The sequence below is a fragment of the Vulpes lagopus genome, chromosome 5 (genome assembly GCF_018345385.1).
Source record: "Vulpes lagopus strain Blue_001 chromosome 5, ASM1834538v1, whole genome shotgun sequence".
Classification (NCBI taxonomy): Eukaryota; Metazoa; Chordata; class Mammalia; order Carnivora; family Canidae; genus Vulpes; species Vulpes lagopus.
This window is the reverse complement of record NC_054828.1, coordinates 56,107,447-56,124,785: the sequence shown is the minus strand read 5'-3', so window position 1 is coordinate 56,124,785 and position 17,339 is coordinate 56,107,447. Positions and strand designations below refer to the sequence as shown.

At 34.6% G+C, this 17,339-nt stretch overlaps 1 protein-coding gene and 1 non-coding gene across 3 annotated transcripts in view; one reads left to right on the top strand and one right to left on the bottom strand.

The window, feature by feature from the left end:
- Positions 1-17,339, top strand: part of TBC1D15 (TBC1 domain family member 15) — a 75,493-nt gene that overhangs the window by 32,998 nt on the left and 25,156 nt on the right. The window contains exons 5-11 of one of the 2 annotated variants that reach the window (XM_041755659.1): positions 3,973-4,183; positions 11,293-11,395; positions 12,361-12,411; positions 12,706-12,903; positions 13,959-14,087; positions 14,629-14,732; positions 15,989-16,083. In XM_041755659.1, coding sequence (XP_041611593.1) covers positions 3,973-4,183; positions 11,293-11,395; positions 12,361-12,411; positions 12,706-12,903; positions 13,959-14,087; positions 14,629-14,732; positions 15,989-16,083 — 891 coding nt within the window. The remainder of the gene's footprint in view (positions 1-3,972; positions 4,184-11,292; positions 11,396-12,360; positions 12,412-12,705; positions 12,904-13,958; positions 14,088-14,628; positions 14,733-15,988; positions 16,084-17,339) is intronic. The other variant, XM_041755660.1, reaches the window with a different exon arrangement.
- LOC121492240 lies at positions 3,110-3,215 on the bottom strand. Its single transcript, XR_005988150.1, has one exon. It is a non-coding gene; the product is annotated as a U6 spliceosomal RNA (small nuclear RNA).

Genomic DNA, 17,339 nt, shown 5'->3' with positions numbered 1-17,339 from the left:
GCAGAGACACAGGCAGAGGCAGAAACAGGCTCTCTGCAAGGAGCCGGACACGGGACTTGATCCCAGATTCTGGGATCACGCCCTGAGTCGAAGGCAGACGCTCAACCGCTGAGCCACCCTGGCGTCCCGATATGTGTTTCATCCCAGTGAATTAATCAGACTCTGGGGATGGAGACTGAGTGTTTGTATTTTTCAGATGCTGTAGTGTTGATTTTAATGTGCAGAATTGAGAACCTGTGTATAGCTTTAGAGGTTATCAAAAACCACAGATATAAATACTGTTTATATGGCTTGGCCATGCATTGTGACTTATAAAGTGAAGAGCCTTTATTTAGCAATTACTGAAAGTTAAGGAGACATTTTCTTTTTTTTTTCCTGGTATTTAAAAAATTTTATAAATGTGTTTAGCAGTAGAAAATAATATTGAACATGGTGTGATGCAGTATACATACTTATGCACATACTGGACAGAGCAGGAGTTATAAAGTGCAGAGCCTTCTGTCCCGTCCCTTCTTCTCCTAGACTATCTCATCTGATTATATTTCAACAGAAATTCTTCCTAAAGGAGATTTTTTTTTTTTTTTTTTTTAGATTTTATTTATTTATTCATGAGAGACACAGAGAGAAAGAGACAGGCAGAGACACAGGCAGGGGGAGGAGCAGGCTCCCCAGAGGGAGCCAGATTCAGGACTCAATCCCGGGCCCCTGGGATCACTCCCTGAGCTGAAGGTGGACACTCAACCGCTGAGCCATCCAGGTGGCCCAAGGAGATATTTTCCAAACTTGACATTTCAAAATTCAAATTTATACCATTTTGAAACATTTTTATATTTTTAAAAAGCATTTTTCTAATTTTATTCATTGTATAGTTTCCACATTTTATACTGTTTTGTGTGACAAAGGAAATTGGGACAAAACTTTTAAAAAATTGACTATCGGGATCCCTGGGTGGCGCAGCGGTTTGGCGCCTGCCTTTGGCCCGGGGCGCAATCCTGGAGACCCAGGATCGAATCCCACGTCGGGCTTCCGGTGCATGGAGCCTGCTTCTCCCTCTGCCTATGTCTCTGCTTCTCTCTCTCTCACTGTGTGCCTATCATAAATAAATAAAATTAAAAAAAAAAATTTAAAAAAAAAATAAAAAATAAAAAATTGACTATCAAAGACAACTTTATATTTTTTAATAGTTCCTATTACTAAGTCTTTGTTTTTATATACCAGATCAAATGTTTTGAAAATGTTTCTTCCCAGAACAAGACTGCCATCATGTTCTGTGCACCCATCCAAATAAAATGTCTTGTCTTCTGTGTTAATTCTGTTGGAGACATACAGGGACTTACTGAAATGTTTTTTAGTTTTACTTTTCTGCTATTATGGTTAGTTTTCCCATGTCATTATGTTGGGGATACTTCTTACATGTATTTGGTAACATCACTCACCAGAACTAATTAGTTTTATTTACCTTTGTTAAGAGAAAAAAAAGAAATTTTTAAAAAATTTTATTTTTTTTTGAGAGAGCGTGTGCGTGCATGAGCACAAGTGGGGGGAGGGGCGGAGGGAGAGGGAGAAGCAGACTCCCTGCTGAGCGGGGAGCCTGATATGGGGCTTGATCCCACACCCTGAGATCATGACCTGAGCCAAAGGCAGACTCTTAACCACTGAGCTGCCCAGCTGCCCTGAAAAAAGGAAATTTTGAGTTAACTCTTGGATTTATTAGTTTTCCTTTGTGTAACCATTTCTATCTCTAGTTAGCTATTGGTGGTGGACTAAATTGCAGATTTCTTTTATGTTTACTTGATACTAGGCTATTCATTTATTCAGTGCATTTTTGAGTACCTACTATGTGCTACCTACTCTTCTAGGCATTGGGGATATAATTATGAAGAAAATAAAATTCTTGTTCTCATGATGTTTAATTATATTCAAGTAAAGGGACTTCTAGAATTGACTTGTTAATGTTTTTTTTGTTTATTAGAGCTTCAGGTGAGGAAGTGTGTAAGGCATTTTAAAAATTTCAGATGTGATGTGTTTCTTTCACTAACATGGGAAAATCTATGTAAAAATTTTACTTTTGAAAATGCACAAACTCCTGATAATTCATATAGCTTGCATGTATTTATATTCTCCATATGATTTTCTTGCATTAATTTAGATTAATTTTTTCTGTGTAATTTAATAATTTTAAAAGTTGTATCTAGTTTTTCATTGCTTTGAAAATATTTTTGATCTTTGCAAATAATCTAGTGGTCCTAGATACATTCACATGTAAATGGTTCAGGCAGATGTTGGAATTCTGCAATTGTTTTTACTTTGATATTAGCTTGAACTGGTGTTATAAACTCTATGATATAAATTCCAATGAAATATATATGGTAGTCAAGTGGGCAAATGGCACTTAATCAAGTATCAGCCTTAGGTATGAGTTCACCATCTGAACTGGCGTGGAACTTAGGTCACTGTAGAGAGAAGTTACTTATTAGCCTTTCTGGACTTCTTTCAAATGATATTTAAGTGTCCATTAAACAGTGATGGTGCCTATATTCTTTGTAGATAGAGGTTCTGTAAACTGTAGATTTCTTTGTCAGTTCAGGAGATCTTGTTGGAACTGATGGAGCTGTAGTGTTCCTGACTACGTAGGAAGGTGACACACACACAAATGAACACTGATCTATCCTTTGATCAAGTTCTGTAAGCACATATCTTCTGTGCAGTTTGTTTGTGGAGTTGATAGTGGGATGGAATGAAGATCTTGAATAACAGGATAGTGTAACATTTCTTAGGAAATAACAGAGAAATGGATTTTTAAAATTTCGGAGACATGACATGCTTATGTCCAACTTAAAACAGGTCAAAATGGCATTTTTGGATAGAAATGATAAGTAGTAGTGAGAAAGTAGCATTTTCCCCTTTGTCCTTTGAATTTTTATATAAGTATTTTTTAAGCTGCTTGTTATCAGTTATGATATTGTTCACAAACCTAGGATTTTTAAGCTTCTATAAATAGCCACAAACTCAGAAGATACTTTATTTTACACTACTGTAGTTTGGGTTGAATGGAGGTCTTACTTTAGTAAATTGATTTAGTAGAAAGATTGAACGTATTCTCTTTTTTTAAAATATGGAATACTTCATGAGTTTGGGTGTTATTCCTGCACAGGAGTCATGCTAATCTTCTCTGTATCGTTCAGTTTTAGTATATGTGCTGCTGAAGCAAGCACCGTATTCATTCTCTTCAAAACACTCACAACTTAGTTTTCATCCTCAACTCCCTACCACTCTTTGGGTTTTTGCAAATAAAATGTCTGTTGGTATATTTACTCCAGTATTATTTTTTTTTATTCCAGTGTATTTACTTTTACTCAGTGTAATCTAGTGAAAATAATTGCAAAGGCAAGTGAGGAAGGAAAGGTTTTTTGTTTTGTTTTTAATGACTCTCCAAGAGCATCACACCATTCCTCTTTGGCAGGGTGGGGGCAGTGGAAAAGATGAACATTTATCGAGTATTTGTTACATAATTGACACTATAGTAGTTAGTTGACAAGCATAATCTCTTTTAATTCTTAGTATAGCATTGGGAGGTAAGTATAATTATCTCCATTTTTACAGATGATAAAACCAAGGCTTAGAGAGATTCAATTATTTGCCCCAGATCATTCAAGTAGTAAGATGGTGTTGCTGTAATTTGAATCCAGCCTGCCTGCTTCCAAAGCCATAGTCATTTTTGGACAAGGACAATTTATTTGAAATAGGGATAACATTTTTTCACTCTGAATGCCGTAAGATAATTATTTTCAAAACTATTCTTTTAAGAAAATGTCTGTTGCCATTTCTAATACAGGTGGAAGCCATAGGAATGTGAATGCTGTAGTCATTCCCTAGGCTCAACAAGTTTCTGTTAGGCAGGCATGAAGAGCGCTGTCAGTACCTTTTAAAAAGGTGAACAAAAATATTTTGCCCCACTTTCTTGTTTTTAAGATGCTCCAAGTCATAGAAATGGGAAAAGCAAATGGTCATTCCTGTTCAGTTTGACAGACCTGAAATCAATCAAGCAAAACAAAGAGGGTATGGGCTGGTCGTATTTGGTATTCTGTCTAAAGGATGACGTCGTCCTCCCTGCTCTGCACTTTCATCAAGGAGATAGCAAACTACTGATTGACTGTCTTGAAAAATATGTGGTATTGTGTGAGTAAGTATCCAATTATTTTCTACTTCTTGAAACTGGATTTTTGCATTGGTCCCCAGGCAAGCAAGTTTGACTTGTCCTTGGGCATCGGAGACCTGTGTGCAGATGAGGGCACAGGCAGCTTTGGCCTTTTTGGGATATTGACTGCTTTGGATGAATGATTGAGTAAGATTTTGCCATTTTTGTACTTTGGGTCAGCAACTTGTCACCTTATTAGTGTTCTAAAGCGTGGTCCCATATTTTTTATACATATTTAAATGATGCCTCAATAACTTATGGATTATATATTTATATAATTAACGTTTTATTACATATTATCTCTTAAAGATAGAATTTTACTTGTAATATTATATATTTAAATCCAACAGGTCTAAGGCCTTTATAAAATTATTATAAGTGTGGAAGACAGGGCTTTTTTGCTTTCCAGAAGTCTGGTGTCTTATATTTATTCATCTATGTGCATTTGTACACACATACTCTTTTTTGCTTTCACTTCCAACACCTATGTTTTGGGTATCAGAATTCTGAGCATTGTGTTAGTTGCTTCATGGTTGTAAGCACAATAGGTTGTTCCTGGATTTCTGAGAGTTTATGGTCTTGTGAAGAATGCCAACTAGTAAATGGCAGTAAATCTCAAGAACTAAGATGAAGTACAAGGTGCTTTGGGAGCTCCCAGAAGGGAAGAAGGGTCTCTCATTCAGACTGGGGGTTGGGTGGGTTTCAGGGCAGACTTTCTTGAGGAAGTAGCATCTGTGTTAGACCTGACAAATGAGTGAACATTAGCATGTAAGGGAGGGAAATATTTACAGGGAAAGGTGTTTTAGATGGAAGAATTTAAAACCTGTAATCCCAGAACAAAGTAGTTGAATATCACAGGTCTGCATATTGGGGGGAGGAGGGTACCAAATTTAAAGGTGAGGCCAGCAAGTTGAGTAAATGCCAGAGCATGAAGGATCTTGTAAATAATTTTAGCCATTTGTTCCAGTCATGTACATAAGATGATAGTGAGATGAACTTGGACAGGAAAGATAGAAGTACTGGAAAAAGATATTTAGGGTTTACTTTTGTGATTGAGTGGGTATGTGGAGGTAAGAAGAAGGGAGTTGAGATTTTAGCTTGAGGAACTGTAGGGATGGTTGTTAACCTTGTTAGTAATGTTGTCACTTTATAATAGAGTAACATAATGCTTAAATTTAGATTATATAAATCTAGTAGTGATCCAGAATTTAGAAGATTTTGGCTGCATTTTTTGATCTGATGTTCTCTCCCCTACCATGTTGACCATCTCTGGGTGACACTAGGCATAGATCAGTAGCAGTATCCATAAGAAGGTCAAGTCTGGTCGGCAGTATGTGGGTTTTGTATCTTGAAGTGGGAAGCTTTGAATAGGTTACCACCCAGGTTGGGGGATTAAGTAGATTCAGGAGGGGCAAATGGTCTGGCTGTTGAACAGCAGATATTAAAGGCTTGGGGGTTTTAGTACCATAGCAAACTCTATGTTGTGATGTAACTGTCAGAAAAGAGTTCATGCAACCTGAGACCATTGATTAAAGTGTAGTATTTAGGATGAAGTGGTAGTTCCTCTCTACCCTTTACTGGTCTTTACTTTGGAGAACTTTGGTTGGTGTTAAACATTGCATTTTAAACGTGTTAGACTATACCACTAGAAGAGACGACTAGTATAAAGAGACAGATCAAAGTGATATGAAAAACATGAAAAGGACGTGGGGATTTAACTTAAAGAAGAGGTGTTTTGGTGCAGTGTTAAACAAAATCCAAACCTACTATGGTCAGTGTAATCCTGCACTTCCTTTTTAAATTCTGTTTATCTCTTCAGCCTCACTTCATACCATTCTCTTTTATATTCTGGCCATATAGTTTTCTTTCAGTTCCTGAAATGCCCCAAACTCTTGCGTTAGAGTCCTATATGTATGCTGTTTTTCTTTTGCCTGGAATATTCTCCTTTTTCTGATCCTAAGAGTCGCTTTTCTGAATCTCCTCTCTCCCATGTAATGTAGGTTCCTACTCCCTTTCTTTTTCGTTGTCTCATTTCCTTGTTTGCTCCCTTCATAACTCTTAATAGAATAATGTTATTTATTTACTTTTTAAATATTCTACTCTAGAATGTATGCTCACAAAGGCAGGGATCATATCTGTTTTGTTTACATTTTCACTTAAGTTCCTAGCCACAGTGCCTAGCACATAATATTTACATAATAAGTCTCAGTTGAATGAATAAATGGCATAGTACTTAACCAATGCTACCAATAATTTTAAAAAGGACATTTTAAGAAATAGATTATAATTTGATTTGTATGGCTTTAGAGAGCAATTAGAAGAAAACAGGTTGTAGCTCAGGAATTAGAGAGTTTTCTATCCTGGGTGGGTTCAAGGATAGACTCAGCAATAACTCAGTTGCTTATAAGAGTCTATATATCTTGAATGTGTGTTGGTGATGTTTTAATGAGGGTTGTAAATGAAACTTCTTTACAAATACAGAAAAGGAAACAAAGTAAGGAGTAAATATAAGAATCAGATAATGGTAAAAATATAGTTATTGATGAGGCTTAGATATGCAGCATCATCATAATTTACCCCAAAGTAGTTTTGAAGTCACTCACCAATTTTTGAACAACTACAGGTCTTCCTATTGAGGACAGACCACTTATGATGTGAATGAAACCAGACCAGAAAGCCTCTTTTATGTTGATAGGCAAATCTGAGAGAGAGAGAGAGAGAGAGAGAGAGAGAGAGAGAACAAGCGCATATGCATGTGTGTGAGTCTGTGCGCATGCAATGTCTGGAAGGGGGAGTGTTGTTTATGCCAAGCATGTACCTTACTCTTTCCTATCTCAGTAATCAGATTTGTCTTAGTAAAGGAGAGTTTAATAGAAGTGCATATTTCCATTTGAAAACACAAAGCCATGGGAATGATGTCCCCTCCCGCCATATATAGTTTTTTTTTTTTGAAGACCACTTATGTCCTAGACACTCTGTGCTAACTGCTAGAAAAAGCAGTAATCAAAAAAGATATGGTCCCTGCCTTCATGAAGTTTGTACCCTTGTAGGAGAGACAGACATTGCTTATACAAGTAAACATAGCATTTGGCTGTAATAGGTACTCCAAATAAGAGATGTGTAGCACTATGAAAGTATATAGTAGGATTTGTAAGTTTTTTGTGAGTCAGTAGTAATTGAAGCTCTGAGAAAGAATGAAATTAACGGGAGGATAAAATGGAATATAATGTGAACATCAGTGATTAATTGCAACCTTTAATGGCCTGGTCAAAGAGAAGAACCTGACAGAGGAGACTGACCTCCCTCCCTATATTTGGTTCTTTTCTCTCTCCCTTTTGGGTTTTTATCACTCAATTTATAGTCCTATGGAGATGTAGCCTTTCTAGGGGGGTAAGAAGGGTGGATGAGATAGTCCTTCAAAAACCACCCCTGATACCAGCTACTTCTCCATGTTGCATTCTTCTGTGACACTGGGGGCTAATTTATTCTTTGCCCTCTGAATGATCTGAAATACGTAAGAATAGTACCCAAGGCCCCTCTGTACCCTAAGCTGAAATAAACACTTCCTGTTCTCTCTCCCGTTATAAATTATACCAAATTATATTGTGCTGTAGAGCTCACCAGAGATTATATGTTGAGTCCAAGTGGTAGACTATGGATACTCCAAATAAACTGTCACTGACGTTAAAAAAAATTCCATATTTGTGTAAGCCATCTGTATCAGATTCTCAGGAAGATATTAAAGATCTTTGTTCTTTATTTCACTAGTTATAATCTAAATAAATGGAATTCTCAATTAAGTTGAACTCCAAAGAAATGAAAATTTCCATATATTCTCAGTTTTTCACTCTACTAGATGTCAGCCATGGCAACCTCATTTGCTGTCCCCAGATCAGTTATCTTAAGCAAAGTGATGTTTCCAGAGTTACATTCCTGTGGTCGGAGATTGTTGCAGAGACCAGAAGGAAGAATAGTTCCAGAAAACTTTGGTTTCCACAGCCTCATTGGGATGCCTGGCAGTCTATGACACGGTCACCCTTTTTTTCAATGCAAAACCCACAGAATTAGACCATACGCTTTTTTTCTCTGATTAACCCAGTTGAATGATGTGACATACATTTGTGGCCATCTTCTCTTCCTAATACTGCCCCTAATGTATTAAGGGCCTTACCATATAGATGAACTGAAATCTTGGATGTACTAGGGATGTGCAGCCTTGTAAGAGTGAGAATGAGGCTGGAGAGTTATGTACAGTTCTTCTTTCATTCTCACTGGCTGGATCAATCAGTGCAAAATAGACCAGCTTCTTGAGACTTGTAATTTCTCAAATGGTTTTCTTATCTCCTAGCAAAACAAATTGTCCTTTTCATTCATGTTTGTTAGTGTTCTTTGATTTATCACCTTTTAAAACATGCTTGGGTAAAGAATGAATCACAAATATATTACTTTCTGGAACCAAGTTGGTGCTAGGATACGAAGGAAGGTTGTAATACAAAGATTCCATTAAACTTATTTTGTATATTGGAGCATTTTTCATTAATATATAAATATCCAGGCAGTAAGATATTTCCTAAAAAGCCAAATTGGTTGTGTCATCATATAACACCATTTATGAAATGAAATTATAAACTCTCATTTATTTCCTTTGAGATATATGTGTAAAATAAATAAGAATATGTTATACCTATAGTTTTGTTGTAAATATTCTGTACTTTATTTTTATCGACCTTTTTTGATTGATAACCTTTGCAGTAATATTTTTATTTCTTTAGCTTTCTATATTGGTTATTCTCAGTAGCAATGGAAAATAGCTACTACTACAACTCAGCACACAAAACATTCTTCAACTGTTATCATTTCTGAATTTATTCTAAGGTCTTTGGGAGAGGCTCACTCCAAAGCTGGGGAGATAACTTCTGAATTTTCAATAGATCTATTTCTATAGTTGTGATATTAGACTGTAGTTTTCTTTAAGCCCTATAGTAGGCTCTAATAGAATTAGTGATGTTAACATCATTAAAAGTTCTGTCTTGCTGCTACAAAGAATTTGAAAATCTTGAATAATGTTTTCATAAGAGATCAACTTCCTAGAATCCATTATATTTCCAAAATATATACATATAAATCTGTCATATTTGATCTTTCCAAATTAAATCAGTGTGATAACCTGGCAGGTGGAAATGTAACAATATTCTGGAATGCCAACCCTCCTTTTGATGAGCTCTGCAATTGCCTAGCAATATACAGCTTGTCCTCTGACTCATGTACTTCTTAAAAATGTTTTTGTTGATTTTTTTAGCTAAGGGCAGCTCAGCTAAGTCTTAAATTTCTTATATCTCTCCTCCTAGAACTTTCCCCAGCCCCTCATCACAGAGCATCGGGTATAAAAAATGAAATCCATTCTTTTTATTTATTTTTTATTTTTTATAAAAGATTTTATTTATTTATTTGAGAGACAGCACAAGCCCGGGGAGGGGCGGGAAGAAAGGGAGAGGGATAAGCAGACTCCCTGCTGAGCTCAGAGTCTGATGTGGGGCTCGATCCCAGGACCCCAAGTTCCTGACCTGAGCCCAAGTCGGACACTTCATTGACTGAACTACCCAGGCGCCCCTAAATCCTTTCTTCTTAAAAGAATAGCTGTGGTTGCTTTTTGGTTAGGCAGTCATTTCTTCTTCTCATTGCTAGTTCATTGACTACAGTTTGAAATCTGGAGCCATAATAATGATCTGATCCCAGATAGCTACATGCTTTTTCTACATGCATAGCCAATGTTTTGACTTCAATTACCAATTTTTGCTTGAATTTTAAAGAAATAATTTGACATTGTTAGAAACAATAATCATAGTACCTACCAGCTGTCCTGTGCTAGGGGAAAACATGTATTGTTATATTACTTACTTTTCTGGTGCTACATTTAAAAGACTTATTAAAAAAAATGCCTTGTGAGAGTATATATAGGTCTTTGTATTAAGCATAACCCCAGTAAGTTCAGAAAAATGACATTTAAATGAAAATTGAACATTTTAAAAGTTATATTTTTTCTTACCCTCAAATGACTCAACCTCATCTCCTTTTAAAAAGCAAAGGGGCTTATTAAGCTACTGTTGTCTCTGAAGATCAAGCATTTCTGAATGTGTAAGAATGAGATCCTGCTTTGGAGTTCATATCCCCTCTGGCATTGCTGTTGCATCCTGTTGTGTTAGAATTGAGAAGAGATAACTGTTATTAAAGTTCTTATCTCAAACATTTATAATAAACGAGAAGTAGATAGCTGCAACATAACACATTTAAGTTTTATTTTAAACACAGAAAAGTTGTGGATTTATTATAGCTAACTTACTAAGTTTTAAAACTTAATAGACAAAAGACTGGATAATTCACCTGATTACTTCAAATTAAATGCCTATTTGGAAAGCATTCTGTAGTAATTAAGAAATGTGAAGAAAAAAATGCAAAGAACAACTTGCTTCTAAGAGCTTAATAAACAAGAACTAAAAACATACTATTACCTGAACTGTACATTATTATAACCTTATTAAATATGTTCATGTGTGTTTATAATTATGGTTAGCATAATTAATGATCTTTAAAAAATAATCTATTTTATCTTGTGTTCTTAATATCTTATATTGCAATATTACCAAGCTGTGGCATGAAGTTGGAAACCCTTTCAAAATAGGACATTTTCCTGTATTGTAATTTTATATATACTGATGAATCCTACAGTGTGCTTTCACTTTCTTTAATTTTTATGATAATAAAGGCAGATACATTTGTAAGGTTTTTCTACTATAATTACATGCAAAAACTTGGGTTCGTTACAGTTTAGTTCTCTTGGCTTTACCTAGAATAAAAATATTCAACCCTTTTATGTTTGTTAATTTAGTATTTCATGTTTCATGTATTTGGAGCTCATTTAAGATAGTTACTAGGTATTTACTAATATTGTATTGATGGGCAACAGTTCTAGAACTGGACATTTGAGTCTTGGGTTTTCATTGTTGTTGTCAAGGAAAAGTAGGCATTAGTAAGTATTCTGGTAGTAATTGACGCAGTGTGCTAGTATTTTCTACAGATCCCTGCTTTTATTACAGATCTCCACAGGATAAAAGAACACTTCTTGTGAATTGTCAGAATAAGAGTCTTTCACAGTCTTTTGAAAATCTTCTTGATGAACCTGCATATGGTTTAATACAAGTATGTTTCTTAATCTATTTTGTATTAATCTATTAATCTTACATCATTGTTTCATATACCTCCTACCTCTCATTTTCTCAGATTATATAGAATGAGACATGGGTCTCTCTCTGTGTAAACTTTATGGAACTATTCTCTGTAATTTTTTTTTTATTCTCTGTAATTTTTAAAAAATAATATGTTTCATCCATTTGTAAAACTCAGAAGCTTCCTTGGTTCTTAGTTACTCTTAAGGCAATTTTTCCCTTTATTGTAATACTGATATTGGACATTAGTAGATTTTTATTATCCTAGCTTTCACTGACTAGGTGAGAGGTCACTCGGTAAGCTACTTTGAATTCATTAATGTCATTGGAATTTTTATTTTCCATTTTAAGTAGATTCATTTGGGGTCCTGATAATCTAATTCTCCTTAAGGTATTTGAGTATATTCTTACATTTGGCTAAAAATATGCATTTAACACAGGCAGAAGTAAAGTTATTTATTTTTCACTCAAATTTCTATGTAAACTAATGAATTGGTTGTTTGTTTATTCACTTACTCGTTCAACAAATGTTTGAGGGTTTACTCTGTCCCAGATGGTCTCTTCTTGGTTCTGAAGATAAGATAAAAAGGGCAGTTTTGAGGAAGGAGGACGAGATAGCTAGACAGTGATGAAAGTAAACAGGGAACAGTTTTTATTGTGAAAATAATTGTTAAAAGACCTTTAAAAAATCATTATTTTTGCTAACTATGAATAAGCAGGCAGTTTGGGATTTAGAAGTAACCCTAGCAATAGAAAAACTTTTGTTGTTTTCCAAGGCAGCACTGTCCAGAACAAATTACACTCATTGGCATGATTTATTAACCAGATAATTAGATTAAAATGTCAGCTGATATTTAAATATTGTGAGCTTTAAAATTTAGCTATTGAATATTTTTCGTTAGACTAGTGCACACTTCAAGAAATATTTTTTTTGTGAAGGCAGGACTGCTAGACAGAAGAATGCTGTTGTGGGCCATTCATCAATGGAAAGTAAGCACTGCATATATTTGTGATGTATGCAGATTGAATAAAGCCTGCAAATCATTTGTTTATCTGCAATTCAATCAGTAGCATTAACTTGCTGTGTAATATTCTCTTTTAACCAAATGAAAAGATTGGCTTAGAAAATAAAAATTTTCCTTCCCAGAAAAAAAAAAAAATCTTAGAACACTCTGTTTTAGTTCTGATTTCCCTTTAAAAAACTTTGCCCTTTTGCTCATGATAGTGGTATTTTTATTATTTATTTGAATTAATAATGCTAATATTTCTCTTCTTACTACATAGAAAATTAAAAAGGATCCTTATACAGCAACTATGGTAGGATTTTCCAAAGTCACAAACTACATTTTTGATAGTCTGAGAGGCAGTGATCCCTCTACACATCAACGACCACCTTCAGAAATGGCAGATTTTCTTAGTGATGCTATTCCAGGTTTAAAGATAAATCAACAAGAAGAACCAGGATTCGAAGTCATCACAAGAGTGAGTGGACATTTATATTAACATAGCTCTCACATTTTAACAGGAGAAATGCTTTTTAAACATGTACTGAATATGATAGAAATAGAAACTCAGTTTTGGTTATATCTGCCTCTTTCTCATAATCCTTTCTTATAACTTTTTTGCTAATATATCTAACAACTAATACTTGTTCTGCCTCCACATTGTTGGATTGTGCTGCTTCATTTACTGCTTATACTTTTTGTTTATTAGTTGGATCTCTTTTCTTTGATTACTTTTTGATGATAATGAACAGGTTGTTTCATTGAGTGCATAGCAGTGAATATGAGCCTTGTATATTGTTCCAAGTTCTCTTCCTAATTTATATGTTTTCTCAGTAGGCACCAGAGGCAGCTAGTCAGGACACTACTTTAGGGCTTTTATGCTTATGTGAATCTTTTCTTTTTTAAGGAAGATGGATCCTGGCCCTGAATTGTGGCCAATCTTTATATATGCCCAACAAGACTTTTGAATTTGCTACAATTCTAGGCTGTACATAGTTGGAACATTATAAATACAAAAATTGTAATACTTGAAGGGCTTATCTTGCAAATGGCATTTTTAAATTACCAACATCTGTTAATTGAATAAAAAACTGTAGAAAATACCAAGTGGAGCTAATGGATCATGAATCAATTCTGAGAGCTACAAATTTTAGTTTGGAAGGAAAGCTAATTTTAGAATATGTTTAGTGGAATAATACTGTCTTTTCAAATAATAACAGCACACCATTTAATTTGAAGAGTCCCTTATGGAATTTACATGTCGAATGTTTTGTACTTATGTAATTGAAACTCAAAATAGCAAATGTATTCCTGTCTCTGAGTTTATTACTCTGTTATTTGTATGGTTACTAGGAAGGAAAGTGTATGGAATGCTATTAAAGTTCATAAACGAAACATTGAAAAATAAGGGAAGATACTAGAAATGTTAGAACTTGTGCCTGAGTGATAGTGTTTTAGTTACCGTTTCTGTGTACCTTGATTTAATATCACTGGTTAAAAGTGTACTCCATATTGCTTATCTTCTTATTTTAGATTGATTTGGGAGAACGACCTGTTGTTCAAAGGAGAGAGCCAGTATCACTGGAAGAATGGACTAAGAACATTGATTCTGAAGGAAGAATTTTAAATGTAGATAATATGAAGCAGATGATATTTAGAGGGGTAAATACCTTAATATGGATGATATTTGAAACTGCTGATATTTAAATTTTCTTTTTTGGAGGGATGTGTAGAGGGAGTCAGGGAATGAATTCCTTTTTGAATAATGATGCCTTAAAATCCCTGTAGGACAGAGACATCACAATCCTTGTGATGTCCCTTAGGATTGCGCGGTGGGGAGGGCGGGAGACCATTAAGCCTAGGGAAGAATAGTTTTCCTTACTTCAAGTTCTGTGGATTATATGAAGGAGGCGTGTATGTACCCCACTGGTAGTCGCCTTATTTAATAAGGATTGGACTTAGAAAGACTAATCAGTCCCACTGTCTTCTATAGAACAATACTCTGCATTGTTTAAGCTTTCTGAAAGTTTACATCTTCAGAACTAGAGGTCAAAAACAAGTTAGTATTCACTGAATTGAGTGAATATGTATAAAAACTGTCTCTTAAATATTAGTCTTCCTGTATATTTATATGCAAGTTTTGTGAACTTAAAAGTATTCCATTCTTTTTTACAACTGTGTTTAATATGCATGTTTTCTTTAGGGACTTAGTCATGCATTGAGAAAGCAAGCATGGAAATTTCTTTTGGGTTATTTTCCTTGGGACAGTACCAAGGAGGAAAGAACTCAATTACAAAAACAAAAAACGTAAGTAAGGTCTTTTGTATGTTCACCAAAGAAATTAGTAACTCACTCATACAAAATAGTATATGGCTTCTAGATGATTATTTTAAATAGATGAGGGTATGGGAAAAATAATTTTGTTTTCATCTTTCTAATTGAAAAATTGAGCTTGTACTTTAAACTAGTCATTTCAAACACTCCTTATAGTTGTGTTGGTGAATATGTAGAAATATGGTAAAAAAAAAAAAATTCCACTTCCTTTGTAAAAACATTTTGCATACTTGAAAAATAACTAATTAGATAGGGGTTTTTTTTTAAAGATTTATTTTTTTTAAATTTTTATTTATTTATGATAGTCACAGAGAGAGAGAGAGAGAGGCAGAGACACAGGCAGAGGGAGAAGCAGGCTCCATGCACCGGGAGCCCGACGTGGGACTTGATCCCGGGTCTCTAGGATCGCGCCCCGGGCCAAAGGCAGGCGCCAAACCGCTGCGCCACCCAGGGATCCCTAGGGGTTTTTAAATATATCATCTTGATCCATTTTTGCAATTCATTAAGAAATTATAAAAATGGCCACAAGAAGTATGTTTACTCTTTAGGTTAATTACCTTTAAATTATTTTCCTGGTGCCCTTGTAAATAAACTAGTCTTTCCTTTTTTTGGAAAACTTTCTGTTTTTTTAAGGTATTTCTCAGACTTGAAACTTAGACCAACTAGACCAACTTTCCAGTTACCTTTCTCACTCCCAGTTCATCAGGGTAGCCTTTGATTGAAAGCTCACTCTGAATCATTATGTACATATTTAAACCTTCAGACAATCCTTTCTCTTTCAATACATTTGCCAATTATTCTAAGACATTTCACATTAACAGGTTTGTGAATAAACTGGTTAGAAAAATGGAAATCTTACGTCACATTAAAAAAAACAGCAATTTGTAGATTTGTATTTCTAATTATTCACAAACTTTAGTGGTTAAAATATTTAATAACTAGAATACTTTTAGATATCATATTAAGGATTGAGGTAAATGTTTTTCTTAAAATCATACCTAAATTATTCTAGTAGTTTAAGCAAAGTTTATGGTATGTATAAGGTTATTTTATTTTTCCTTTGTATTTAGTTATGTATCATAAGTAAACATTTCATTATCCTATTTATAACCTCACATCTCACTAGCATCATAAATGCTATGATATATTGTTAATGGAAAAATCCATTTAGAATTTTTAAAAATACCGTGTTCTCATAGCTTTTTCTGGTATGAAATTGTTTTCTGTAGTGATGAATACTTCAGGATGAAACTACAATGGAAATCTGTCAGCGAAGAACAAGAGAAGAGAAATTCGAGATTAAGAGATTATAGAAGTCTTATTGGTAATTTTTTCCTAATTTTGGAAATGCATGAGAGGGGTTGACATTGAAGTCTTGATAAAATTTAAGGAGTGAAGGTATATGCTATGGAGATAGGGCTTAAAAGAGAAATCAGAATTAGAGAGTACATTAGAATGTGTATTTGATGATCTTGGTTGTTCTCTCCCAATTAGGAATATGAATTCAGTCGGTATATGTACTGACATACTTCATTTTCAGTTCTGAAATACGAATTTAAAAAGGTTAATTTGCTTATTGAATTAATTTCATTCAAAAACCATTATGTCTCCCTTATTACAAAGAGTTTGTGTTTATTAATAGGAAAATTAGGAACTATAGATAAGCAAAAAAGAAGAAAATAAAGATTAGCTTTGTTTCTGTCATCCATAGATAATTACAGTTAATAGACATTGGCTTATGTCCCTCCAGACCATCTCTAAATATACATTTATTTTATTTTTTTAATAAGTGACTTCAGATAGGAAATTTTTGTCAGTGTGTGAGAATTGAGTAACTATTGTGTGGGAATAATTATTTCATAAAAAAGAGATGTTTGACAGAATTTTACATTAAAAGAATTAGACTTATTTCCAAAGACTGAGTACTGGGCTGCCTAGCTCTTACGGTAAAGGCCAGGTTGGTATAAGTTATTGAAAGAATGCATAGTTACTGCTATAAGTGTCTTAAGTTTCAGTTGATAATCTCCGTTGTACAAAACCGAACCATTGAAAACAAAAATGGCTTGTCCAAGATCACATGGTTAAGAGCAATACCCAGTTTTAATACTCTTAACTATCTGGTTAGCTGGACTCTATATAATTTTAGGATAGCTTTGGATACTAGTGGAATTTATTTTTAAAATTTGCATTTTGCTTATGAATTTATTTATAGCTTCATAAATAAAGATGGATGGAGTTTTGGTGGAGTGTTGGAAGTGATAACCTGATGGGAGTGAGTTTAGGAGGAAACAGGAGTAGTGGAATTGGTCACAATATATACAGCTCCTTTAAGAAGTTTTGCTCTACGAAGATGGAGATAAAATGGGCTGCTGTTAGAGGGGATAGTGAGATTGAGTAAGGTTTTTATGAAGATGAGAGAAACAGCAGTATGGTTGAAGTCTAGGTGAGAATGGATCCAATAGGAAGAAAAACGAAACTAGAGAGGGACACAAGAATTAACTAGGGCAATATCCTTGGGTGGATTTCATGCACAAGAGGGGGGATTGGATTTAGCCACCAGGATGGAAGCTCATTTAGAGT